The 26,185-nt window shown below is 47.0% G+C and overlaps 3 protein-coding genes across 11 annotated transcripts in view; 1 reads left to right on the plus strand and 2 right to left on the minus strand.

Moving 5' to 3' along the window:
• Window positions 1-13,143, minus strand: part of LOC142880489 (calmodulin-binding transcription activator 1-like) — a 59,202-nt gene extending 46,059 nt beyond the window's left edge. For 5 of the 9 annotated variants that reach the window (XM_076014483.1, XM_076014482.1, XM_076014488.1 and 2 more), the window contains exons 1-3: window positions 12,654-13,142; window positions 7,407-7,502; window positions 1,403-1,506 (exon numbers count right to left, since the gene is read on the minus strand). In XM_076014483.1, coding sequence (XP_075870598.1) covers window positions 1,403-1,506; window positions 7,407-7,502; window positions 12,654-12,702 — 249 coding nt within the window. In that variant the 5' untranslated portion in view covers window positions 12,703-13,142. Of the gene's footprint in view, window positions 1-1,402; window positions 1,507-7,406; window positions 7,503-9,724; window positions 9,829-12,653 lie in introns of those variants that run through there. The other 4 variants (XM_076014484.1, XM_076014491.1, XM_076014490.1 and 1 more) reach the window with 3 other exon arrangements.
• Window positions 13,144-13,167: 24 nt separating this feature from the next.
• LOC142880490 (dnaJ homolog subfamily C member 11-like) lies at window positions 13,168-21,142 on the plus strand. The gene is made up of 16 exons (XM_076014492.1): window positions 13,168-13,316; window positions 14,031-14,160; window positions 14,289-14,362; window positions 14,460-14,561; window positions 14,773-14,901; window positions 15,005-15,127; window positions 15,313-15,386; window positions 15,497-15,686; window positions 15,818-15,903; window positions 16,278-16,394; window positions 16,489-16,644; window positions 16,976-17,045; window positions 17,233-17,290; window positions 17,717-17,859; window positions 18,259-18,388; window positions 18,517-21,142. Exons 1-16 carry the CDS (start codon window positions 13,242-13,244, stop codon window positions 18,540-18,542), a joined length of 1,683 nt encoding a protein of 560 aa, XP_075870607.1. The 5' UTR covers window positions 13,168-13,241; the 3' UTR covers window positions 18,543-21,142.
• Window positions 20,313-26,185, minus strand: phf13 (PHD finger protein 13). The gene is made up of 5 exons (XM_076014493.1): window positions 25,757-26,185; window positions 24,705-24,806; window positions 23,702-23,881; window positions 23,198-23,618; window positions 20,313-23,111 (listed from the first exon to the last, which is right to left on the minus strand). Exons 1-5 carry the CDS (start codon window positions 25,799-25,801, stop codon window positions 22,879-22,881), a joined length of 981 nt encoding a protein of 326 aa, XP_075870608.1. The 5' UTR covers window positions 25,802-26,185; the 3' UTR covers window positions 20,313-22,878.

The following is a 26,185-nucleotide window of genomic DNA, read 5'->3' on the forward strand; positions in this document are numbered from 1 at the left end:
TGAGATGGATTGCATGAAAAATGTAATGACTTTTCCTGCGAGAAAAACCACAGGCCAAATCAGCTTTGCATTGCATAATAATGCCGGACCTGGTGATCAATAACGCAAACACACAAACGCACATCCATAATGGAGTGCGCAGGCTGCACATGGAGAAAATGTCTCAGCAGAGGCCAAGCACATCACAATGGATGGAGCAAACCACCGGTGAAGAGCTGTGCAATGCATAAACAAGGAGCTATCGACGATAAACGTCTGCATCCATTTCCAGCCATCAAACGCTTCCCTAAGCTGGTGGCTTCTTGCCACCGGTGCAACATCTAAAGCTGCGAGGCTTTTCACACCCAAAATGTTTAGCAGGAGCTTCTCTTTGACCTTGAGTAAAACAGGCTCGCTCTGACCTAATTTGGACCTCCATTTACATGGAAGCACTCAGACAGCAGCGTTGTTTAGGTAGTGTTCACGCAGCAGAAAAACACTGCTGCTACCTTTGGCCCGCGGCAGAAAAAGCACACAAAAAAAAAAAAAAATACCCCGACTATTCTTAGCGAGGTTTGACTGAAGCCTTCAAATTGGCGAAGCATGCAAAAACAAAAAAGTTCTAAAATGTGCGTAAACGCGAAGTAAAACCGAGTGCAAAATAGCCCTTGAGTAAACTTAACTTGCTTTTATGATCAAATCCTCTGGGTGCGTGATCACTGTGTTTGTTGTCTTTTACCTCACAGACAGCCAATCTCTCTCTCTCTCTCTTTATTTTGAGGACAACATTACAGAATAAAACTAGAGCGTCATTTTTATTTATTGTTTTTGTTGTTGTTGTTTTTTTGTAGAAAACAAACACTGCACAAGCGGGGCTCCGATGAGCAGAAGTGCGGCGTACTGTATACCGTTGGCTGAAGTTTTGTAGTTTTGTGTGAACAGCGTATGGTTCACATAAACGATATTAATCAAACCGGCCACAGGGCTTTTGAAAGCAGCGCAGAAGAAAAAAAAAATATCATTGGTGGAAACATTTAATCTGGAGCTCCATTTCTTGTTTCATAACCTCTAAGCCCTGTATATCTGGAAACCCAGGAGCCCCTGATTCCTGTGCCTTAACCCAGAGTTGTTTGGATTTCAAAGCCAAATATACAGCAGCTACTTTTCACAGAATGTACGGTCTCAGGGTTTTGACTCAGGTTAATGTTTTTTTTTTCCTCTTTCCTTTTTTTTTTTTAGTTTTCCCCCTCGGCGTCACAGTTTTAGGGTCCCGCAATGAAAAGCTGCTGTTGTGTTTGTTTGCCACCTCTTCATCTCTCAATGTGACATTAACTAGAGATGAGTCACCGGTGAAAAAAGAAAAAAACAAACTCTGTCTCTCGCTGCCACGGATATCTCCCTCCTGAGTGCGTCTTGCTCCTACCTCGTTGGTGTTCCAGCGGTGGCGCTCCTTTGGCAGAGAGGAACATTTGGGTAGACACTCGAGCAGCTTCTTAGGAAGGTAGATCTTCAGTTGGCCGGGCTCATCTGGAGCGAAGGGGAGTGGTGTGGGAGAATAGGGGTGTGAGGATAAAGGAAGATAAATGAGGGATGAGTGGGAGGAGGAAAAGAAGATCTCATCAAACACAGACACTCCTGCGAGAGGAGAATACAGATTATGCAGCAACTCCGAGTTGAACGAAATCATCACAAACTCCTGTTGTGTAACATGGATTGGTTTAGCCTATAGCGAGGGAATTTGCGAAATTATTTGTTTTGCCCCTTTACAGGGCATGAGCGCAAATTTCTTTTTTTTTTTGAGGAAATTTGAGAATTTAAAGTCGCTCATTTAAAATTTGCATTTGTGACGTCTGTGAACAAAGATCAAGATCAAGGTGTTTTCTTTGCCATTGCAGTAGTAGGACAAGGCAAAAACATGAGTGAAGTCCTTCTTAAAAAGCGCCAATCCACAGCACTTTTAGCTTGACTTCATATTATTTAAACATTCAGCGTCTTTTCAGCTGCAAGGAAGCAATGGCTGCAAGCCCCAGCCCCGTACAGCTGCAGGAGAGGTAAAGGTAAAAACACAGCAAGTGACAGTGAGCCTAGTAGTCTGGAGTCTGGAGTCGTGGCAGCTTGATCAGGACTGGCTGGTATTTTCACATTAAAACAAGGGCAAAAAAACCCAACAACAACAGTGAAGGCTTTCCTCACACACTCGCTTTACTTCTGTCTGGGCCTGGGCAAGAGTTCAGACTGCAAGGCACCGTGGGGGAGTGACGCACATCCAGTCTTACTTCTTCTACCAACAAGGAAGCCTTAAACATTTGCTACTAGGCTCAACCGAGAGCAAAAAATACCCACGTTTTCTATGGGCTTTTTTTAAATGATAAATGTGAAATAAAGCAGAACGATTAGATTAGAATTTAGCAACACAGATACACACAAGTAGGGATTGTTATTCCCAAACAGACTACTGGTACAAAACAGAGTAAACACAAAGTGCCCACTTCATCTTTATGTAAATGCATCTTCTTATCTTTACAGAAACTTACGCACTTACGGGCAATTAGCAGTCACGTTGACCATTGATAATTTGGTCAGTCAAGGTCCACGGAACAAACAGTAATTAAGCGGTGAGCAGAGGGACAGGAAGGAAGTGGGCTTATTTTAGGGCAGCAGCTTGAGGTAAGCAACACACCCGGGGCCCCAAAACCGGTAACACGTTTGGTTTAAGATGAATCCATTATCCAACATTATCAGCGCTGCTGAGGCTGGTAACAGTGACGGCCAACAGCATGGGAATCTCTTATCCCCTCTAAAAGCAGTGCTTTCCCAACAGTGTTGTGCAGACAGTTTGGTAATGGAGGAGAGACTCCAGACAAGCTCCTCCAGAGAGGAAACTAATATCCTTGTGTGCGAGGCGGAGAGTCACAAGTGCAAATATAGAGCAGCCCAAACATTGTTACGGGCCAGTGACGTTTAAACGATGTTTCTGGACCCACTAAAAGTCCAGGGAGCGTCATGTTCTCTGAGTAATGGTGCACTAATATTAAGGATAACAATGACGCCCCATTAGCCTGATGCCGCTAACAATAATGTTTGGGATATACTATCTTTTATTATTACACTAAATAAATTGCAAATGCAGAATGCCATCATTTAAATGATAGGTGGCCGGTGTAGCCTAACGGCTTATTCCTCTTTGAAATAGGCCTGTGCTAATGTTGTTGTTTTTTTCAGATCAACACCTTGGCACTAGAGGTGACACACTGTTTTATGACGGTGGTATAACAGATGCAGCTAATTCAGAAACGATGCGAGAGCATGCGCACGCAGATAATGTGAAAGGAACAGACGTGAATAGCCGCTATTGAATTCGCTATTTGCTCCGGTTTTGCTCGTGTTTACTTTAAAAAAAAAAGACGGCCAGGAATGACATACTGTGACGCTTGTTTATTTAAATAAGTAGGAAGGGGAAATATGTAAACCGTGAGACAGGTGCTAACACATTGTTGGTTTCGGTCTTTTGCGGGGATGCATTGACAGAGACAGAAAAAAACAAAACATAGAAAAAATACAGCAAGCCTTGCTATTTTTCACTGTAATAAGATGTGAGTACTGGTGGAGCAGCAGAAGAGCAAAAGAGAAAGCATGATACAATTAGGCACTAGTGTGGTGTTTTTTTTTTTTTTTTTTGGAGAGCGCTTCAAGTGTGTACCAGCACCAGTAAAAAAAAAACAAAAACAAAACAATATGTTGCTGCTGGATAAGCAGCGAATCTGCCCCCACTGCTCCTCTTCCTCCCACTGCCGTCCGCAAGAACCACCAAAATACTGAAAGGCTGCGTGTGAGGAGGGAAAAAAAAAATCCCTCTGCGCCTCAGGAAAATAGCACTTCACCAGTGCATAGCGTCCATACAAAGATAGAGCCCCCGGTGTGTGTGTGTGCGTGTGCGTGTGTGTGTGTGCGTGCGCGCGCGTGTCCGTGCGAGCCTGTTTGTGAGCTCATGCCCGACGGGTGTGCCTCTCAGAAGTCAAAGAGAGGGAGCACTCAAAGGTTATTGATAAGCATTTGAGTAGAGGGCGTCCATTCATGACTCCCCTGGGAAGATAGAAATTATACTCTACCTGAGGGCAGATGACAGAGTGAGGAGGAGAAGAAGAAGAAGAAGGGGAAAAAAAGGAGCGATAGGTGGGCCGGGGAGGGTGTGAATGGGAGACTCGGGAGTGACGCAGAGAGACAATTAGCTGGAGACGGACAGTTAATGGAGAAACGACGAGCAGAGGGGCCGGGATTCAGAGGAGGAGGAGGAGAGATAAAGAATCAGAGGATGAAACACAGCAACAAAAACATACAGAGAGAGGGAGGGAAAAAAGACCTGACATGACTAAGTTCCCCCCATATGTGTGTGTGTGTGTGTGTGTGTGTGTGTGTTCGTGTGAGCATGTAGGCATCTCAGTATCCGTAGGAAGTGCGTTTAGGCACGTATCCCTACCACCCCCCCCCCCCACCCCCGCCCAACCCCCACCACCCAATCAATTATGCATTTATTAATAGAAGGCCTGAGAAGACAAAATTTCAAACAGCTGAACGATGCAGCGGCTTAGTTAAACAGCTGAATGGTGCAGCTTAGTTAAAGCCTAATTTCTTTTTTAGCAGCACTCCAGCCTCTCGCCATGAATGCCAATCAGCGCTTAGACCCCACCCCTCCTGGCTATAACCCCCTCCCCCCTCCCCCGCTGTTCTGAAGAATTCTCATCAGGGCTTTGCCTTTGAAATGCACCAGAACCACCACATCAAACAGTGTAGCCAGTGCACATGCGTGGGCACAATACAAACATATGCACACGCGCACGCACACATGCGTCCTTTGCACACTCCCCGTGCATACAAAGAGACGTGCACAAAGACTGCTTGTCATTCAAAAACCTCACGTCACACTATTTGTCCTAAGGAGCATTCTTTTTCTTCTTTTTCTCTTTTTTTTGACTTGAAACCGGTGACCTTGGTACCAAAATCCCTTTTCAAAGCGCACCTTCATGGACTCAACCGTCATCTTAAACCGTCCTCGCTTTTACCCTCCCTGCTGACGAGGAACGGAGGACCAACTTTGCAGATTTGTTGAATGCTGATGAGCTTTTACACCCCAAAGGATTGTACTGAGTAATTCTTACAATCCCGAACTGGAGGAATGTGTCTCTCAGTGTGTGTATGTGTGTGTGTGTGTGTTTTAAAAGAAATTCAGCCTGGGTTTCTGTTGCAATCATCTTTTTAATCTCTTTCAAATGGCTCTTGGTGGAGCTGTACTCCGGTGTGAGAAGGGGCAAAAAAGAAAAAAAAACAAAAAAAACAGCCACAACAAAAAAAAACCTTTCCTCCTTTTTTGTTTCAGCTAGCTAGCCGGGAAAATGGACCACCCCGAGACCCAGGGGAAACATATCTGAATATGGAAATCCAGTAGAGTTACACATTTATACTTGCATTTGAAATAATAAAACTCTTTGAATACCTACATTGCTTCATGCGAGTCCCCGAGCTGTAAATTCATAGATCACTCACTGACTTGCTAATGTCGTGAGGGGGGAAGAAGGAAAAAAGAAAAAAAAAAAAAAGAGAGCGACAAAGCCTGCATGCTAATGTAAAAAGTGCGGGCTAATTAAGTCACATGGATGTGTTGAGCGCCGTAAAAGTGAAAATGTTGGACCAAAAGTGAAACGCTGCTTTGGTATCCCGTCAAAAGCCATCATTCAGAAACGGAATCGGGTGGAGGGTTGCGAAAAATTTTTACCTCATAAAACTGTCATCTCCATATTTAACACAGAAACAAGCCAATGCCCTTGCGAGATAGCTGTCAGTTAATTATAAAACTCTTCTCAGTGAAGGGGAGAGAGGAAGAAGAGGGGAAGTGTTGGGGGTGGTGGTGGGGGCGGGGGTTGCTCCGAATGCAACCCTTAACTCTCCCCCTACTGATATTAGGAGGCGTCAGGGGAAATTTTCACATCCCCCCCCCCCCACCCCCCTTTTTTTTTTCGGGGATGAAATTAATGTGACAGAAAGAAAGGCTCATTGCACAGCAGCCGGCAGATAGACGGGCAGGGAGGGCAGCAGGGAGAGCCAGGGCACGGGGAGAAGAATGCAGGATGGAGGGGCGGAGGGGTAGAGGAGGCGGGGAGCGGAGGGGAGGGGAGGGGAGGGGGTGGGGGGTGGCACAGAGAGGAGGGAGAGAGGAGGAGAGCAGAGACGGAGCAGGAGGGAGGGGAGGGGGATAAAGATGGGCGTGCATGCTAATTTTATCATTCTGCTGATAAACTTTTCCTCCAGTAATCCTCCAGCTGGGACGTGAGAACAGATAGGAGACAGGGATCGGCTCGGGAAGTCTCAGCTCATATTAAACAGCCATCCCAAACAGAACTCTCTGTTCTATTCTATTCTACGTTTGGAGGAGGTGTGTGCTGTTCCCCCCCCCCCCCCCCCGCCCCCCCTTTCTTCTAAGATTTACTCGTCTATTATTTCGCCTTTTTACGGCAAGCAGCGCGGCCATCGTGTAAGGGCTGTTTTGACACGTCGTCCTCCTGCTGTACCCCAATTACTAGGCCTCATGTCTCTTTATTTCCCTCCAATTTGTCCCCCTAGTCTGCACGCACGCACGCACCCACACCCACACACACACACACACACACACACACACACACACGCACGTACCCGCAAGCGCACACACACACAAGAACCCAAAGACATGCATCTCGTTTGTGGCCCCCCCCCCCCAACCTTTCGCAAAATCAATAACCAATCAAAACAATCATTGTCTTTATAGTCCCTCTAATACACTGCAGCAGCGCCGACACACACACACACACACACACACACACACACACAAACAGACCCGAGTGCTTTGGTCCCACGACTATACGCCAGCAGTGGCAGCAGCGGCGGCGGCGGCGGCAGTGGCGACCCCAGATTACACACTCCATCTCACTCCTAGTTTAACCAGGCCCATTGAGGATTATGGATACATAAAGCCATGTGTACAGATTAGGTGTGACAATAAACTACTGATAGCCAAAGTCAGCTGGGCCGTCCCTGCGTGCGGCGCTGCCTTGTGTGTTGTGCTCGCGCCCAATACTGTACCGGCATGCATGAATAAACATGATGCGTAACGGAGCTGAATAGGAATGACGTCTCAGTGCCCGTGTGTTTGTTTTGCACGTGTGTACGCGTGTGTGTGTGTGTGTATACGTGTGACTGTGCGAGTGTGATCGGTTACGGCGCAGATGAGAAGAAGACCTCGGTTCCCCACATCCTCCTCCTCGTCCTGCCAGGAGGCTTTTATGCCTGCTCCCGGAGTCACCCGGCCGCTCCAGACAAGTGTGTGTGCGCGTGCGTGTGTGCGTGTGTGCGTGTGTGCGTGTGCGCGCGCATGGCAAGTGTGTTTGCATGTATCTTACTGTTGGCGTCAGTGTCGTCACTCTTGGGAGGGGTGTGTCCGGTGTAGCCAACTGCGATCCTGACCATCCGCTCCGGGTTCCTTATCTTCTTCAGTCCTGCGAAAGGAGGACGAAACACACACACACACACACACACACACACACACGCAAAAGAGGTTTTAGGAAACATGCCAGACTTTTGGTTCTCCTTGGCAGGCGCACACGTCACCTGGTTCTCCTCCTCTCTCCCCTTGAAGGCCGGAGACAGAGCGGCGGGCGACGTACGTGCGGGCTGATCCACTAACTGGCCTCCATTGTGAGCCCTGATCGATTGGCCACACTTTGTTACACTGCCTCCATGCGTGTGACTAACTTGTACCCCGGCTTTAGTTTCTCTCTTCTCTTCTTTTCTCTTCTCTCTCATCATTCCTCTGTTTCCCTGACCACTGTTGCTATGATACAAAGTAGACCAGCCGGCACGCTGGGAGAAGGCCTTCCTTCCTTCCTTCCTTCCTTCCTTCCTTCCTTCCTTCCTTCCCTCAGTGCGCTATATGGTGGAAGTTCTCCTCTTTGCCCACCGGCGCACCGCCTGGTCCGCGAGGCGCCACGCGCAACGGCCCGTGGACGAGTTGATAGGTCCGCCACCCCCCCCCCAACCCTCTCCCCACCCACCACCTCCACCCCCTCCTCGTGATTCATCTGGCTTTCATCCAGCGTGTCGAAAGCTCGTAAATTACCGCGTCCTCTCCATCGCATAACGTCGAGGGGGCCGACGCGGACGGGAAGCCGCGAGCACGGTGGGCGTGAGGGGAGACTGTTTGTGTGCCGTGTGTGTGTGGGTACCGTACAGAGAGGCAGGGGGATGGTTCTTTAGATATATACAGTATGTATGTGTGGTACAGTTCCTGCTGATCAGCCCGTGAGCCATCTGTCTCATCAACAGTTCAAGTCTTTTCACGCGATGGGACTCTCAACGCACGGCCTTCGCCTCGCCTCAGGCTACAATCAGCAACGCTCGCCTGCACGGCCATACGTTGACGTGCAAAGCTGGTGCTGCACACCTGAAAATAGTGAGCGTTCCCCCGGATGTATGGTATCACACGTGCACTCAGAAGGTTTCCAATAATCACGCGTCAGAGGAAATCTCGCTCAGCATCACTCCCTAGTGGAGAGAGAGGATTAAAGACTCCTGCTATTTTCAGAATCACTGAGAGGGCAATAAGAGGAATCAAATACACTATTATAGAACTAAAGTCTGTGGCATTCTGGAGTTCTGTTTGTCAGTGTGGGCTGGTTATTGGACCAGGAACACAAATGGCAACTTATTGAGGATGATGTCAGTGACTGTTTTAAAAAAGATGTCAAACACACAGGACATTACAGAGACAGGAACTTGAAGATTGACTAACATAAATATATGTTGGTGTTTTTTTGTTTTTGTTTAAAAAAAACAAAAAAACAATTCCCTCACAGTTAATTTATTAACACCTAATCAGTTGACATGCAGAGTACAAATCCAGGTCGATTCACAAATAATACCACCAAGAAGTGACACATTCATCCCTTCTTGCCCAGATGAATCCTATGAATGCACATCAACGCCAGATGAAAACAAACACGCACAAAGACAAACACAGAAACACACACACACATACACACACACACACATACACACACACACCGACTTAATGGTGTATAAAATCAATGCACAGCTGCTCTACGTCATCTCGAGCCGATTGGGAAATGACATCTGAGATCCCAAACTTTTATCATCATCATCATATATATATATATAAAAAAATATACATTTTTTTAAAAAACAGAAATGCGGAGCCATACAAAAACACACGAGCGCGCGCGCACACACGCGCGCACGGAGAGCATCTGAATTCCTTCAGCGTGAACCGCTCTCATCCTCTCTCATCCTCCATCCCTTCCATGCTAAAACGCTTCGAAAAGGGACCGAAAGCAGCTTCTCGGCAGGGGGGCGGGGGGCTCGGAAACAACGCCAGAGACGGCGAGGACGCGGCGGTTGAAAAAACTAGTCTTCTACCGCCGTCTCCGGCTGACTCAGAGCCGAGCCGAGCCGGACCGGACAACTCTCGCCTCTCTTGTTATTTATCTGCTGGTCGCTAGAAGCCCCGAGCTGCTCCACAGCACAGCGCCGCCGCTTCAGCACCGTCCAGCGGTCCACCGTGCTTTTTCGGGGACGGGCGAGGAGCGAAGGGAAAGCCCCGCCGCTGCCCCTCTCCCCTGCCCGTCCGACGGCCGAACGCCGAATTGCGGGACCGTGCCAAACCCCACCAAATAAAAAAAATACCCTTATTTCTCCTTCTTACCTTCCGGCTTGTTTTCGGCAGCCATTTCCCCTCCGCCGCGCGCCTCATCCCTCCTCCTCCTCCTCCTCTTCCTCCTCCTCCTCCTCCTCCTCGACCTAGTGGTGCTGAGGTGGTGGTGGTGGTGGTGGAGGATGGGAGGGGGGTGGGGGGCTGCCAGGGGAGTTGGGGTGGGTGGGTGGGTGGTTGGGTGGGGGGAGGGGGGTGTATACGCGCGCGTGCACGGAGAGGACAGCTCAAGGAGGGGGCGGGACAGAGAGGAAGGGGAGGGTGGGGGGGCGTGGGGACGAGCCTGCCGCGTTCCGCCGAGCAATTGGCCCGAGCGCGGCCGCGTGGATACGCGACGGTGACTCGCGGATTTCGCCATCCCTCCCCGTTGGACCCGCCCACCCTGCGTACACGCGCACTCTCTCTCTCTCTCTCTCGCGCTCTCTCTCTCCCGCTCACGTCACTGAACGATGTCTGTATTCGAGGACACCTTGACAGCCTCCCAGAGCACCACCACCACCACCTCCTCCTCCTCCACCCTCATCACGCTCCTCGTCCGTCGTTCTCTTCTCGCTCCCCTTTAAAACGCACGCTCGAAGACGCGCACATTTACAGACGCTCGTTACGTCGCACGCACGACGCGAGTATTACGTCAATGATATTCCCAAACAAACAACATCGACGTGAATTTTATGAACGCTCTTGAAAACAAGAGTGGCGAGAGCAGGAAAATCTTCTCCCCCGGTGTTTTCTAAGACTTTTTTAAAGCGCTGTCATTGGCCGCGGTGCTGAAGCGCGCGTGGTGCTGAAAGAACAGCTCCGAGACGCGCGAGCGCGCGGCCGCACTCTGCCCGCCGGCGCGCGCTCGCCCGCCCGCTCGCTCGCTATCTGATTTCTGAGCAGGCGAACTGAATTGATGATAGGTCGGGTGAAAACTTGTAGGGTGAAATGAAAAACATGCCCTTCGCCTCCGCCCCCCCCCCCCCCGCCGCCCCCCCACGACGTCCACTTGTAGGCTCCGAGGTACTGAATCCCCACGGTGCTGAATCTGATGCTCCCTCAGGAGGTGAACTTTTACAGACTCCTGATAGTGACAGACTGTGTCACTATCTCCCCCGATTAAACCAGCTCAAAAAAGAGCCCGTGCCTTTTTGATCCCGTGTTGCTGTATCACAGCAACACGGGATTGCTGTTGTCAGTCTGAGCCAACATCTTTTAACAGAGACAATCCTCTCCACAGACACACAATCAATGGAAATTTGAGCCGGTGAATCGGCTCATATTCTGCAACACATGCTTTTGCATAACCAAGGCGCACATGGCTCCTAGCGACGAGTTCAAGCAAGAAAATAACATGCGAGACCCCACCCCCCCTACCCCCGCCCTTTGTTGACTCTATATCTAAAAGTTCTATCATAACAACAAGGGTTCTTATTCACCACCAACAATCGGCTACACCACAAATCCCACAATGACAAATGTGTCCTGCTTCTGCCTGGATACAAAATCACAGCCTTCAACGCACCTATTGAACTGTCAAACCTATCTAGATCTTCTTCTGCACACAATACCTTCTTTTTTATTTGTTCTTAAAAAAATCTATTTTTAGAGATGGATTAACAAGACTCAGGTAAATCACTGTAGACGTTGGTCAAAGTCTTGATATTCCACCTGTTTCTGCTGATGTCTGAAAGGGTCTAAATCACAACTGTCAGTACTCCAGGCAAGTGTTCTTACCCTCAGAGGTATTTGAGCCATAAGCTAAAAGTAGCCACAGACTTGACTACTTTTGTCAAACCTCTGACCTTAGCTTCAGGCAATGGGACACAGTCTTCTTGGAGTTTGAACTCACAACACTCAGGACGCACAGGAAACCTTCTTTCCATATGATTGGAGACTCGCTTAAGATTGTCAAAGCATTGACCACTAGGCTTCAGGCCATGCGGCATCTTTAAAGAAAAACTCAGGGAGGTGATTGCAGTCACAATACTCGGTACACATCTCAACCATTTTCGACCAATGAGCAACATGAGCTACACTCTGTCGAATGTCTGTGTCAAAGCTTGGAAAGTTCTACAAACTCTTACAAACTCTCAAGTTGCCTGAAGCTGAAGGTCAACACTTTGAAAAAAAAAAAAAAATAAATAAAAAAATCCTGTTAAGCTGTTGTATCCCAGATAGCTCTGAGAGTCTGAAGACTTACAACATGTACAAAAGGTTTGGAGTTCAAACCCTTCAAGACGCTTCTAGATGTCACGTGACCTAAAACTGAAGTCAAAGTTTTCAACTCAGAGGCTAGGCAGACAGGAAAAGTCCTCAGAGCATTGTTAGCTCAAATCCAAATAAATCCTTTTGAGACATCAGTTGACTTTGAGTACAGGGTCAAAGTTTAGACACACTGAAAGCACCCTATTGCACTGAATGCTTAAAAAGTTACAGTCTAACACACTCTCTAACTGAGCGCTCAGCGAGGGCTGGGTTCTTACAGTGATCTGACCACACCAAAAGTAATTGAAAGGCTCATAAATAAACAGGAAGATAAGTTTGATAACACTTAATAATGCTTGAATGCTTGGTTGTTGCAGGAAAACTCAATGACCTTGTACTGACATTACATGGGAAACGTGTTCATACTCAATGCAATTAAATTACTGCGGAAATATACTGATCTTTTCAACACTGTCAATAAAAAAGAAATACTTTTTGTAAATATTCTGATTCCTGTTCAAAAACTGGATTTCACCAACAGCACAGGTCCTTTCAGCTCTGTCATATCATATTGTCATTTAGTCCTCCCTTCATTTTTTTTTTTGCACATATTTGTATGTGTATGTTGTATATGTATGAACATATAGGAGCAAATGTCAATTATTTGGGGATATTGTGAAGGAACTGGGATTTCAGTGAGATTGACAGATGACCTTGGAGGAAACAAAAAGTTTACCATTGTCTGATAGTTGCTGGCGGTGATGGTCTGCCGAAGTCAATGACATTCAGGTGGCGTCTGCGCAAAAAAAGCTGCCTGCAATGACAGCATTTCAGTCTGGCTCCCCAAATATTAGATTTGGCAGACGTTAAGTTATTTGCGCGCAGTCAGACTAAGTTTGAAAAAAAAGTAAATAACCTTGAGGACCTTTGGTGTTGGCGATACAGGCTAAATAAAACAGCTTTGCTGTGCACATAATACATGAACCTGGAGCCTTGGGAAGATCTAGAAAGCTTGTTTGAGTGGAAATTCTTCGTTGCGAACAGAATTCTAACGTGGCAAAGTACTGCAGTGCGGATTAGACCCTATCTTCTTAGTGAAAAACGAAACGAAACTGTACATGAATTACGTTTGTACATACTTGTACACATAACTAAACGGACAGACGATTCTTACATCTGTAAAAGGGTAACAAAACTCTCTTGCTAGGCTACTAACGCTGAAGCCAACCAGCAGAGAGCAGCGAGAGAACTTCCGCTGCGAGACCAGCCAGCCAATAAGCATTCAGGACATTGGCGAGTGGGCGGGACATAACCAAAAGGAAACATGGCGACGTCCTTAGATGATGATCTAGACTTTAATAATCAGGACTACTACTCTTTACTCAACGTCAGAAAAGAGGTATGGTTCGTGCGGCTCCGCGATGATATCGGATGATCATAGATCTTTTTTTTTGTTGTGACAGTTTTTGTGGACGTCCGCGGCGGAAGTCGTTCGCAGTCGGTGCACCATCCAACCCAGTTGAATAACGGTCTCCATCAGTAGAGTGATCGGTGTGCAGTTATGCCGGGCTGATGGTGCACAGCAGGGACCGAGGATGAAACAGCTCTTCGATACAGATATGTATCCAAGTAGCTTCAATCCCAGAGTTGCTGCACTTTGAAGCAAATGCTTGGAAAATGTGTCTAAATTGATTCATATCATGTCCAATAGGAGGCACCTTGCTAAAGATGTTAGCTAGCTAGGTGAAAAAATTTACCACCACAGTTTTGCTCGAACCGAACAAACTGTAAATTTCAACTATTTAGCGAATGTTTTAATTCACGGACAGCTGATTGAATCTGAGGTTATACGCAGGATGTTGTGGCAGGCTTTTGTCAAAGTGGCAATCATTTTTATTCTTCTTTGGCAAAAAAAAAAAAAAAAAAAAAAAAAAAAAATGCATATTAATTAATATTAATATTAAATCTCTATTTCTTGGCCAGTTGTGAAGATTTATTGTTTAATAAAAAACAATGGCGGCAAAACTGCAGTTCCACAAGTTATTTGTTCTATGTGTTTTAAGGGCAACAACAAATAAATAAATAGTTTAATCATCTTTGTCTCTCATTGCAGGCTACTTTAGAGGAACTTAAGGCATCATATCGGCGACTATGTATGCTCTACCATCCAGACAAACACAGAGACCCTGAGCTGAAAATCCAGGCTGAGCAGCTATTTAATCAAGTGCATCAGGCATATGAAGGTAAACTTTAAAAGGTTTTAAATGCAGCTTTTGTGAAACATAGACACGACTGATCCAAACGAGGTGAGTGACACAATCTCACAAAAAATATAACCCCCTTGAACTCAACTGCTGTCCTTCTCCTGTAGTGCTGAGCAATGAGCACTCCAGAGCCATTTATGACATATTTGGGAAGAAAGGCCTGGAGGTGGAAGGCTGGGAGGTATTGATGCCGGCTAACTTTTATTTTCACTCGAGTCGAGAGGCACTACTGGGACGGTACATGTACTGTTTGAACATGCCAGCACATTGTTGTCCAGATGGTGGAGAGGAAAAGAACTCCAGCGGAAATTCGAGAGGAGTACGACAGGCTGCAGAGGGAAAGAGAAGAGAGGAGACTGCAACAAAGAACCAACCCCAAGGTTTTCTAACTCTTGCCAGTGTTTCGGTTGCACAACAAGCGTTTTAATTCCTCCCTTCAATTTATCCTTGGAGTATTATTCAAATTTTAATAATTAATCTGTTCAACTCAACGCAATCGACCTTGGTTAGTATCCACAGTTTTTTTTTTTTTCGATTAGTCAGAATTTCTTACTTTTGCTCGTCTCTGCCTTTGATTTCCTCCATATCCAGGGCACCATCAGCGTCGGTGTAGATGCCACAGACCTGTTTGACCGCTACGATGAGGATTTTGAGGAGATGCCAGGCGGCGGGTTTCCTCATATTGAAATCAACAAGATGCACATTTCGCAGTCCATAGAAGTGTGTATTAAATCATCTGGCCCGTATAGTTTCAGTGCATAACGCATCTGGGCCAAGATAGTGCTTTCGTGTCTGATTTAGAGTTGTAATGATCTATCCTCAGGCTCCTTTGACAAACTCCAACACAGCGGTGCTGTCAGGTTCGTTGTCTACACACAATGGCACCGGAGGAGGCAACATAAACATGACCGTGCGAAGGGTTACATCGGCCAAGGGCTGGGGAGAGGTATGGCATGGCAGAAAACCTAATCCCTGAGGTTGTCACAAATTCAGTCTGTGGGGCATCTCAGTACGAAGCTCTCTGAATTTTCTTTTCTCAAAATTGTCTAGATGTTTTGTGACAACTTTTTCTCTTTTTTGGTCACGTCGCAAAAGGTCTTGATTGAATCTTCTGTTCCTCTGTCCCTGCAGGTGGAGTTTGGTGCAGGAGACATACTTGGACCTCTCATCGGGTTAAAGGTGTTTCGCAACGTCACGCCGCGGTGGTAAGTCCGACGTAGGAGCCCAGCCGCACGCTGCGCTGACAAAATGAAAGGCACTCTCCTTCCGCCGAGTATTCCCGCCTTGTCTCTAAATGCATGATTTCCTTGCTCAGCTTCTTGACAGCTCAGGGCGGCTTGCAGTTCTCTCCTCGAGGTCTGAGGCCAAGCTGCTCTCTGATGACAGCACGCCACCTGGACCAGAACACCATGGGCTATTTGCAGTGGCGCTGGGGGCCCAACAGTGCCATGACAACCAGCCTCGTCCGAGACACAAAGAGCAGCCACTTTACTCTGGCTCTGCAGGTAAACACAGGGTGCAAGTACAAAAGACATGTAGACCGTTCAACACACAGATTGCTGCTCTCGGTGTGGTGAAATTGTTTTCCTTTCCTTCATATACTGCATTGATTCTGTGCCTCTCTCACACTGTCCAGCTGGGCGTGGCGCACTCGTACCTGATGATGAGCTACCAGTACAAGTTCCAGGATGAGGAACAAACTAAAGTCAAGGGCTCTGTAAAGTATGTTTCTTTATCTTTTTATGTTTCAATGTTTTATGTTTCTTTTATCACAATGTTTAGCCATCAGTTCTTTTAACACTGGGGCAAAATTAATACATAAACTTTTATGTCTTTTTCAAGGTCCTGTATTATTCCAGATTTGATTTGTCAATGCTTTTAATGAGTAATGTGTGTCTCGAATGTGTTGGTAGCTGTTCCAAAAGTGAGAAAATCCATCCTTTACTTTTTTTCTAGCTTCATTTTTCAGAAAGCATGTGTGTAAAAACTGTCAGTCCTGTAAATCAGGCATTTGTGAGCGCTGCAGGGTGTAAATCTGGTTTTGAGTTGCCGTCCTCTGATGTTCTCTGTGTGTTTCCACTTCGGTCCCTCTACAGGACGGGCTGGTTCGGCACTGTGGTGGAATATGGAGCAGAGAGGAAGATCAGCCGACACAGTGTCCTGTCAGCCACTGTCAGCGTCGGCGTCCCTCAGGGAGTCACACTCAAGATCAAGTACTGGCCGTCCCAAAATGTGTTCCTGCTCTCCTGCAGCCTCTCATCACTTCCTCTTCTAATGCGCCTTTGCGCTCGTGGTTGCGCGTTGCAGGTTGGCGCGTGCCAGTCAGACGTACCTGTTCCCCATACACCTGACGGACCAGCTGCTGCCCAGTGCCGTCTTCTACGCCACGGCGGGACCGCTGCTGATCTACTTGGCCGTCCACAAGCTGGTCATTGTCCCATTCACCAGAGCACAGAAGGAAGAGTCAGTGCACCTCGTTTTCACCTCCCGTTTTAAGGCGACGGCCAGTCAACACCTTTTTTTACACAGTTGTAGACCATTTTAGCATAGTGTGTGTGTGCAGGGTAAAGCTTTGTTCACATCAGCTGAAAGACATTTTTCAGCACCAAGTTGAGAAAAAACACAGCAAGCAGTGGATGCTTGTGCATATCTTCAGTTTAGTGTGAATCATCATTCCTCTCACCCCCATTGCTTACATTATGCAGAGTCTCCTCAGCGAACCCCAGTGGATGATCGCTGGTGTCTGCTTTTTTTTCCCCCACCTTCCTTTTCTGCGTGTGTCTGTGCTTCTCAGGGAACTGGAGCTGCACAGGAAGAGCTCCGCCACAGACATCGCCAAGAAGAAGCAGGAAGCCGAGTCTGCTGTGAGTACTCGCACGTCTGCCGCACATTCGTCTTGGTGGGGCATCATTGATCGCGGTTTCTGGGCTTTTTTTTTTTTTTTTGCGCTCTCCTCACTTTGTCTAAAAAAACGACTCTCCAATTCTATTTTGCTTTCATCCGCCCCTCCTTCTCCTCCCCGTCTTTCTCTCTCCCTCGGCTCCTCTGCAGGTTCTGCTGATGCAGGAGTCTGTGAGGAGAATCATAGAAGCGGAAGAATCCAAGATGGGTTAGAGGAACACACACACACACACACACACACACACACACACACACACACACACAAACACAAACACACAGATGCAGACGCTATGACAGGCTAAGACGCGGAACTTTTTATGTTGTGTTATGGTTGCTCTTAACCGCTCAAAGTTGCACATCTTTCTGCTGCAGTGTATTTTGTGAAGTGTGCACATTTATGAGAAAATGTGCTAATCTCTCAAAGATGTCGGTAAAAATGATAACATTACAGCCCGATGGTTGCAATTGAGAAGCGTTTACGCAAGTCGTCTCGTCGTATTTCTCCCACTGCCAGTGTGTAGACTGTAGACAGTCAGTCTGTTCCTGGAAACCAGCTACGCAAAGGTGCTTAACACTCTGCTCTGCTCTGTGTGTGTGTGTGTGTGTGTGTGTGTGTGTGTGTGTGTGTGTCCAGGACTGATCATCCTGAATGCCTGGTATGGCAAGTTTGTCTCTGACACCAGTCAGAAGCAGGAGAAAGCAAAGGTCATTGACGTCACTGTGCCTCTGCAGTGTCTGGTCAAGGACTCCAAACTCATTCTCGCTGAGTCCTCCAAGGTGTGTGTGTGTGTTTACATGTCAGGGTGTAATTTTATACTTTGCATTTCTATTAAAAAAAATTCCTTTGTCATTCCTTTGCTGCAGTTAAATGTTCAGTCCCACTATTAAGTCAACTGACAATATGCAAAATGAAAATAGCGACAGAGTGTAATTACTTGCAAATGAAAATAATCACACTTTTTGCACCCACACAAGTCTTACCAACTGCACAACTGCTGTTCATTTCTTTGTTATCTATTCATGAACACCCTGTACGTAACACAATGATGGCAAATGGGGATTGTTTGGGTAACATGAACTCTGTTTAGTAGAACTAATGAAGAGATGACTTGACCTCTTTCCATACAATGTGTGTACATACATAGTGTGTATGATCTATTTTTTTTCCTCTTCCAGGCTGGATTGCCAGGCTTCTACGACCCGTGTGTCGGAGAGGAGAAGAGTCTTAAATTACTGTATCAGTTCCGCGGTGTCATGCACCAAGTCATCTCTGCAGACACCGATCCCTTACGGATACCCAAGCAATGTTAGTGCGCAGGCGGCTTGGCTCTCGTGATATGCAGCAGCATGCTCACCACATAATATCTTTACAGGTTAGGGTATGTGCACGCAAATGACCTAATATCATTATGTCCTTTACGTGTTTTTTTTCAGCTCACAGGATTGAGTCGGAGTCCTAGGAGGCCACAGCTGTCGGGGCGGCAGCGAGCCAACGCAGATAAAAAAAACAGACACTGTATAAACAAAAGAACCTACAAATGGACGGCAAAAAAAAACAACTCCTCTGGTCCTTATCTGTCCAAGTATTTTTTTCCCCATTTATCAAGTTTCCTGCATTCCAGCCCGATCTCGCCCTCCCTGCCGGCCGTCTCTGAGCTTCATCGTAGCGCAGGAGCAGCTCAGAGCTTCAGCGAGGTGTTGACGAGTCATAAGTCCGCCCAGAACTGACCGAAGGCTGAAGAAAGACAACTCAGAAGATCAGAGGTCCACAGTAGAGACCCCACCACAACATAAGAGTTATATATGCACTACTTGCGGGGAATGGTCTTGAGGTAAATGTGATTTTAAATGTGACAAGTTGTTATGTCAAGTGTCGACAAATAAGCTGTAGGTTCAACCCACATCATCGTGGTCTTTACCCTGTTTGAATGTCTCCCTGTTTGTTTGTTTGGATTCTAATAATACTGTCGGACTGATCTCGTGAAGTTGCACCAGACAGGGATCCAAGTCAGAACTGACCACTGAACCCATGTTTTTGTTTACCTGTATGAAGTCTTTTCACCCTAATTTGTGAAGCTGCCTTTTAGAGACGTGTCTGCTGCTGCTTGTTGGGTGCTTGAAGCTAACTGTGAGGGATGCATTGGAGGAAGTAAACTACTTAAGATGACCTTACCTGATGTGAGTGATGCAGCCAGATGGGGTGGGGGGGTGTGGGGGGTGGGATCCGGCCTCTTCACTCAGTCTGTTCGTGTCTCCGTCCAGGCTGGAAATTAAGCAAAAATTCCACAATTTTATTTTTGCATTAATGTTCATTGATCGTGTCTGTGCAGTTGCAGCATTTTAGCCATGGTTTTTATAAGCACTGGGGGTTGAAGGTCATATTACACTTGTGCACAGAAGCAGCCAGGCCTGGTTTGCAGTGAGCCCCCCGCCCCCTTCATGCTAAAACGGCCAAATCCTGTGTCATGGGTTTCAATTTGGCACAGTTTCTATTTGCAAACTGAGTCACGGAAAGTCACAGTTAAGAAATGTTGAAACCGCACATGAGAGCCAGGAACCTTTGCTGGAGCCAGTTGAAGTTGAGTCCAGTATGAATGTGCACTTTCTGTTTAAATGATCATATGCACCAACATACAGCCATGAGCCACTTGCAGATAGACTTCTTGTCTGTGTGTAGAGGTCAAGCCATACTGATGTTTTATTGAAATGATTAATATTGTGGGAAAGAATAAACATGTTGATCTTGCGCTACAGAGGACCTCTATAAACACTATCAGCAGCACCACTGTAGTCATGATTGAACTGTGTTGGAACACACAGGTGATTTTATTTGCACAGAACTGTCAGTATTTCAAACATTATTTTGTATTATTAACCTGTGCAGATGCGTGCATAGGTGTATTTTTTAGAAGGGATTTTTTTTGTTGTTGTTATGGATTCAAATTTATCATTTTTCTTCAGAGGTTTCGGGTTATTATCACAGCAGCGGTTTTGCACTGTTTTTGGTTTGTAATTTGTCTTCTTGTTTTTGTGTATGTTAAGTGTCATGACTGGTCAGACGTTCACCCCTGCTTCAGTGGCACTGTGAGACTGGCAGAAATACTGCCCCCTACTGTTACCCTCCAGCCTATCATTGAGTAAACTGTATGACTGAGGAGCCTGTTTTTTTTTCCTCTCTCTCTCCCTCTCTCTCCTGTACAGACAGCAATAAATATAAAGCAACCCAAAAGTAAGAGTTTAAAATGGTAACTCTTTATTTACAATACTTTACAACAGTTTCACAGAAACGGTTTGCACCACAGAACAGACGCTTTCTCAGTAAGGGGAGAGAACGACCCAGGATCAGAACAAAGGAGCTGTATCACAATGAGCATCGGTAATATTACGAACAATGATACCGCCTGAAAGACACAGACTGAAGCTATTCTTCTTTCTAAAAAATCTGGAGGTGCCTTTCGTATTCCTTCAGGACATGAATGTTGAATAAGAAATAGAAGTGGCAGACGGTGTTGGGACAGCAAACGAGGAGGAAATCATCACCACCTGGGTGATGGCTGGCATGACATCTGGGACGTACCAGAACGGTGCAGAGATGATGTTAAACCTCGGGGGGTAAATGAGCAGGCTGATACACAAACTAGAAAATTTCAACCACAGTTTGCAATCTGATTTTGTTTCCCCAAACTACTTCAATTCCAAAACACCAGATTTGAAATGGCCTTGAGCATTCTGCCGTTTTATTTGATCATTTCAAACAGGGATTATTCCCTTGTGGTACCATCTTCCTAGCAGGCGTTTTAGCTGTAAATCAGGTTACACCCTGTAGACAACCACAGTTTAGTCTTGTCTAATAAGCAGCTGCATCACTCAGAACTGCAGAAGGAATAAGTGTGAAGACACCGGCAGACCGTGGACTATTCACATACCCCCATTTCAACCACTCCACCAATCTCTTAAAAAGATGTGTCTATGTAAACCCAACATTCATTGTGTGTATGTGTGTGTTTGTGTCACTCCCTGTTCGAATCATTTGCATTGTAGTTGTTTTTTGTTTTGTTTTTTTAAAAAAAAAGGAAAAACACAAACCCGTCCTGGACTGATATCTGGGGTTGTGAACTTAAAAATCTGTCACTCTACAATATGGCTTTTTATATCATCACAAACAACAGCAGATGGCACATGAATATGCTTCAAAATCTTTTCAAACAAATTGTGTGACCCCACCCCCCCCGCCCCCCAGCTTATTTTCCATGGAACTCGCCGGCTGAATACTTGTGTGGAAACGGAAGGACAGTGAGCTGTGATAACAGACTTGAGATGGGCTCCTCTGATCTCAGCCTTAAGGCGGACGACCACTTGAACCCCAACCTGCCCATGGCCCTGTTTGAAGATACTCATCTCAACTTCTTGCTAAAGACCAAAAACCAACCGTGGAGCTTCTCTGAGGCAGCTAATTAGCAGCATTTCAACATGCATCGCCGGCAGCCTTCGGGGGCAGTGGCGGCCAGTCACACAAATACACACACATGCAAAAACTTCCACCGGACTCTTGAGGAGGCTTCTCGTGACGCTGCCAGTCAGTCAGGACAGCGCTGATTCTATTAATGCTTGCACGTGACGGACGGACGGCCTTTGGAGTTCCCTTCTTTAATATTTGCCTCAGAAAACTCAGTCATCAGCATGAAAACACCAGCTTGGAAACCTAATTCCTACCTGATAAAAGGGTTTGTTCGGGCCACAGAATGCAACAAGGAAATCTAAACAAAGCAACAGGAGGACGAAATCAAATGAAAATACCTCCGGGCGATCCGAGTCCTGTCAGTTAATCGTCATATTAAGCTTTATTTACTGAAAAGCTTCCTCGGAAACGGAAATTTGGTAACATGAGAATGTGGTGTGAATGCAAGAAAAGTGTGTGTTGCCAGGTAACGTCTTGACTCGAGGACGAGAGGTGGCCGAGGCTGGAAGACAGTTTGTAGGGTGAAAGGAAGAGGGGTGCGCGCTTTGTTCAGCCGCACCCGCTTAAAGCCTTGACGACGTTCATTCAGAACGCGACAGTTCAACAGAACGGGAGGAGGGGAACAAATGGCGATGCTGCCGACAGTTTCTTACTCTACGTCTTTGTTCTAAAGGATTAAATCTCATCTTCACACTGTAGCACCATCTGAAGCGATGAACACAAAGCTTGTCCTGTTTCCTCAATTTAAACGGCGATGCGTTAGCGAGGCGCCTAAAAGATACTGAGTCCAGTTTAACTCGCGCCCGTCTGTGCGAGGGGAAAGAAAACAGAGAGAAAGAAAAAGTGCAAACTGTCTTTCCCACAAATCCCAGCATGCACCGTGACGGGTGGCAGTTGTGTTCTTTCGCTCTCCGTCTCTCTCGACGTGGCAGTTCAAACGTTTTCCAGTGTTCGCGAGACACCGAGTTCCCAGCAGTTGCCGCTAATTCTAATGTGATCTTCGAACAGACATCCAATCCATGATTGCCTTACGCACAGAGTCTGCAGGGAAAGCAGAAAAAAAACAAACCTTGATAAAATCTAAAATCGGAACTGAGACTTGTTTCCAAACGGGATAAAGGGTTCGGGATAGGTCCACTGAAGTGCCGTTAGAAAAAAGTGGGCTTTCTTTGTCGGCCGCGAAGGCCACAGGCTGAGCGGGAAGGAAGGAAGGCGGGAGGGAGGGGCCGGGTGAGGGAGGTGATTGACCTGAATTTGAGGAAGGGTCAGTCTTACAGGCGGGGCTTAAGCAAGGAGGTGATCAGAGTCTGGCGGGTGGGAGCCTGTCAGTCAGTCAGTCATTCCAGCAGGTGTTTGCTGGGGGTGGCACGGGAGCGGTGGGAGCGGCGCGTGTCCGGGGTGCCGTGCGTCTCCCGGCACCTCTGGCACATGTACGTCTCCGGGACGTGGCTCTTGCGGATCTTGGCGCAGGACAGGTGGATCCAGGTGTTGCACTTGTTGCACTCGATCATGGCCCGGCCGGCGAACGGCTTCATGCAGAAACACGTCACCAGGTCCCACGAGTCGTCGTCTGAGGAGGCAGCATTTGGGAGATGGGTCACTCTGGATTTAAAATGAAACTATTGCGGGGTTGCCAGTTGTGTGTACGAGCCTCACCTGAGTCGACCATGATGTCCTCGTCCTCTCCTGAGCCGTCCTCGTCTCGGAACACCACCTGCTTGCCCTGGCGGAACACCGTCCTGCTGCCTGAAAAGCCCTCAATCTTCTGGACCTTCACCATCCCTTCCTCCAGGTCCTGGCCATCCCAGTGCTGATGCTCCTCCTTGGGTTTTATCTTGCAGGGAGGTGGACTCGGAAGACGCTGAGGGTGGAGGGGAATGCTGACATCGTCTTCGGGCTCTTCCTTGATGGCCCGCTCGCTGAAGGAGACGGGGAGCTGCAGTTCCGAGGCGGAGGAGTGGCCCTGCTCGACGGCCCTCTCCTCCCCAGCCAGGTGCAGCCTCTCCTTCCTCCTTTTCTTCTTCTTGAGCTTGTCAGCTTTCCTGCGGTCGTCTGGGTGCAGGGAGGGCGGCGAGTGCTGGGGGAACAAAGGAGGCACACGTGTCAGAAGAAGTGGAGGTGAACACACGAGGCTGATGATGTGGCATCGGTGCAACTCACGTCTTTTTTGCTGTGACTGGAGAGTGGGACTCCTGTCTGCGGACGTTTCCTGCTCCTGTCCTGGGGGGCCTTGGCGGGGCGCTGGGGGCAGGAGGTTGGGGTCACGGGGGTCCAGCCGTCGCTGTCGGCTGTACTGCCTGTGCTGTTGGGAGGGCTGGAACTGCTCCGCAATGGAGAGTCCTGGGACAGCATAGAAGTGGACAGGAGATGAAGGCAGCGATTGACTAAATCAAAGCTGGGTTGAACTTGTGATTTACAGCATACGTGGCATCGCACTTGAAATGCAGTTGATAAGGCCATGAATTTTGCTACAGACGCGGTCCAGTTATGGCAATTACCACTTTACAATTGATGCACAACCCTGCTGCTGGGTTTTGTCACAGTTTTGTCTTAGATCTGTTGTGAACGCAGCCCAAGATTCCGTTTCAGATGAGTCAAGACTGTTGTTAGAATTTATATTTATGAGATAAAGAAGTAGTACAATGTTACCAGTACTGCATCAATATTGCACCATGTGGCTCGCTGGAACGGTAATATTGCAATGCTGCCACACTGTCACAGCAGCTCTAGCTGTCTATTGCACAAATAATCTTCGGACTGTGACCCAAGTGAGCTTTGCTTCACTTAAGATAAAGAAAAACAATGATGGAACTAATCTATAATGTGAGAAAAAAAAATCAATAAAATGGGGTGATATGTTGAACTTAAATTTAAAGTGTTGTCTTCAAGGAAAATAATCAACTCTTAATTGATTAATCTGTTTAGAATAAGGTTAATGGGCAGAAAAACGTACAATATTCCAATGTGGGCATAATTTTACGGTTGTTTTTGTGTCACCTCATTGCAAAAATTAAATATGTTTTTCGATTATAAACTATCTTGATTGTTATGTGTTTTTTTTGTTCTTTCTAAAAGAAGGATTTCACTGCATTACGATTAGGATTGTATAATCCCAGTGTGTTTTGCATTGAATTGATACACCGACAGGACCGCGTCAACCTACCTCTTGTGGATAAGGGATGTACCCGGCATAAGCCAAGACAAAGGTGCAAAACTTGTTGAAGTCCTCGACTGTCCTCCTCCTCTTGTACGGCGAACTGAAGCCCTGAAACATATCATCGTCGCGAGACATCACCGTCAACAAACACTCTCATTTGACGTTGACAAGAACAAAAATCAGTGTCACATCAGCGCCGATCTCAGCTACTCAGTAGCTACTCCCCCTTCCCTCGCTAATGGTTCGATGCGAAGAGGCAACGTCAAATTAAAAACCAAATGTGACGGGTTGACAAGCATGCGAAAGTAACGATTTTCGCTCAAACGGAATATAAAGTCATAATTCTCTACGGCCAACCGATTGAACGTTCCGTCCGACACCCACAGATGAGCCCACCTGGCAGCCAACGCTACTGTTAGCTCCGTTTGCTAACCAGACAGAGAGAAAAGTACTGAATGCTAAAAGCTACCTGCTGCTGGCTGACATCGGAGTTTAACTCATAAACAAAGCAATGGAAATGTAAACGTTTTGCGACTACAGTTTGCCAATGGTCGAGGACTGAAAAGGAAATCGCGTCGACCAGCTGTTAAACAATCACAGTAGATTAGCGTTACGTAAAAAAAAAAAAGAAAGAAAAAAAAGACGATCCACAGCTGAGCTAGCTGAGGTTTGTGTTAGCATGCACTGGTGAAGGAATGTTTTCTTTCCGTCAGAATCACCCCCCTCCCTCCCCCCCAAAAAAAGATAGCTTCAATAACGTCAACACAATCTCAGACAAGTCACATTAGGCAGAAACTACGAAAAACAAGTTTTAGCTTTGAGCTAAACGGACCGACTGAGTCAAAATGTCAAATGTCAGCTCCTAAATGCGTGACACTTCTGCACCAGCAACTATCATTATGTCAACAATAGCAGCGGCGAGCTAACTCATCAGCAGCTGCTACATCGTGTGGTGTCAACGTCGGACAAGTTGACGTTTGCTAACGCCGTTAGCATGTTAGCCACAGCTGCAAACTACCAAAATAACAGCGGGTGTAAACAGTTGCATGAACGCTTACCTCTGGCTGAAATGCATGAGACGTCGATGGGTTTATGTCACCCATCCTTGCCGAGTGACCGACCAGGCGGCGTTTTTGTTGAAGACAAGCGGACGACAGCGGGGGTGTAGGGGGACTTCTCGATGCTACAGTAAACAGAGATTACCCAGCTTTTCGCTGGCTAAGATCGCTACCTAACGTGAACGGCTAACGGTCAACGTAACTTAACTCGAGGAAGATTCGCTCGGCCGGCTTTTACATCGTTATAGGCAGCGGTACAACTCGTCCGACTCACAGGAACCGGAGAGTGAGCCCCGTCGTTCAACTTGTTAAAAGAGTGACGGTCACGAACAGTATTTCCACCGGGCAGTCCGACAGCCCTCATTTGATAGTTTACTGCGCTTAGGGGGGAGCGGTTCACTTCGGCTGTCACCAGCTGCCTCCTCCTCC

Source organism: Nelusetta ayraudi, unplaced genomic scaffold (genome assembly GCF_046127955.1).
Source record: "Nelusetta ayraudi isolate G7.1 ecotype Tasmania unplaced genomic scaffold, CSIRO-AGI_Nayr_v1 ptg000168l, whole genome shotgun sequence".
Classification (NCBI taxonomy): Eukaryota; Metazoa; Chordata; class Actinopteri; order Tetraodontiformes; family Monacanthidae; genus Nelusetta; species Nelusetta ayraudi.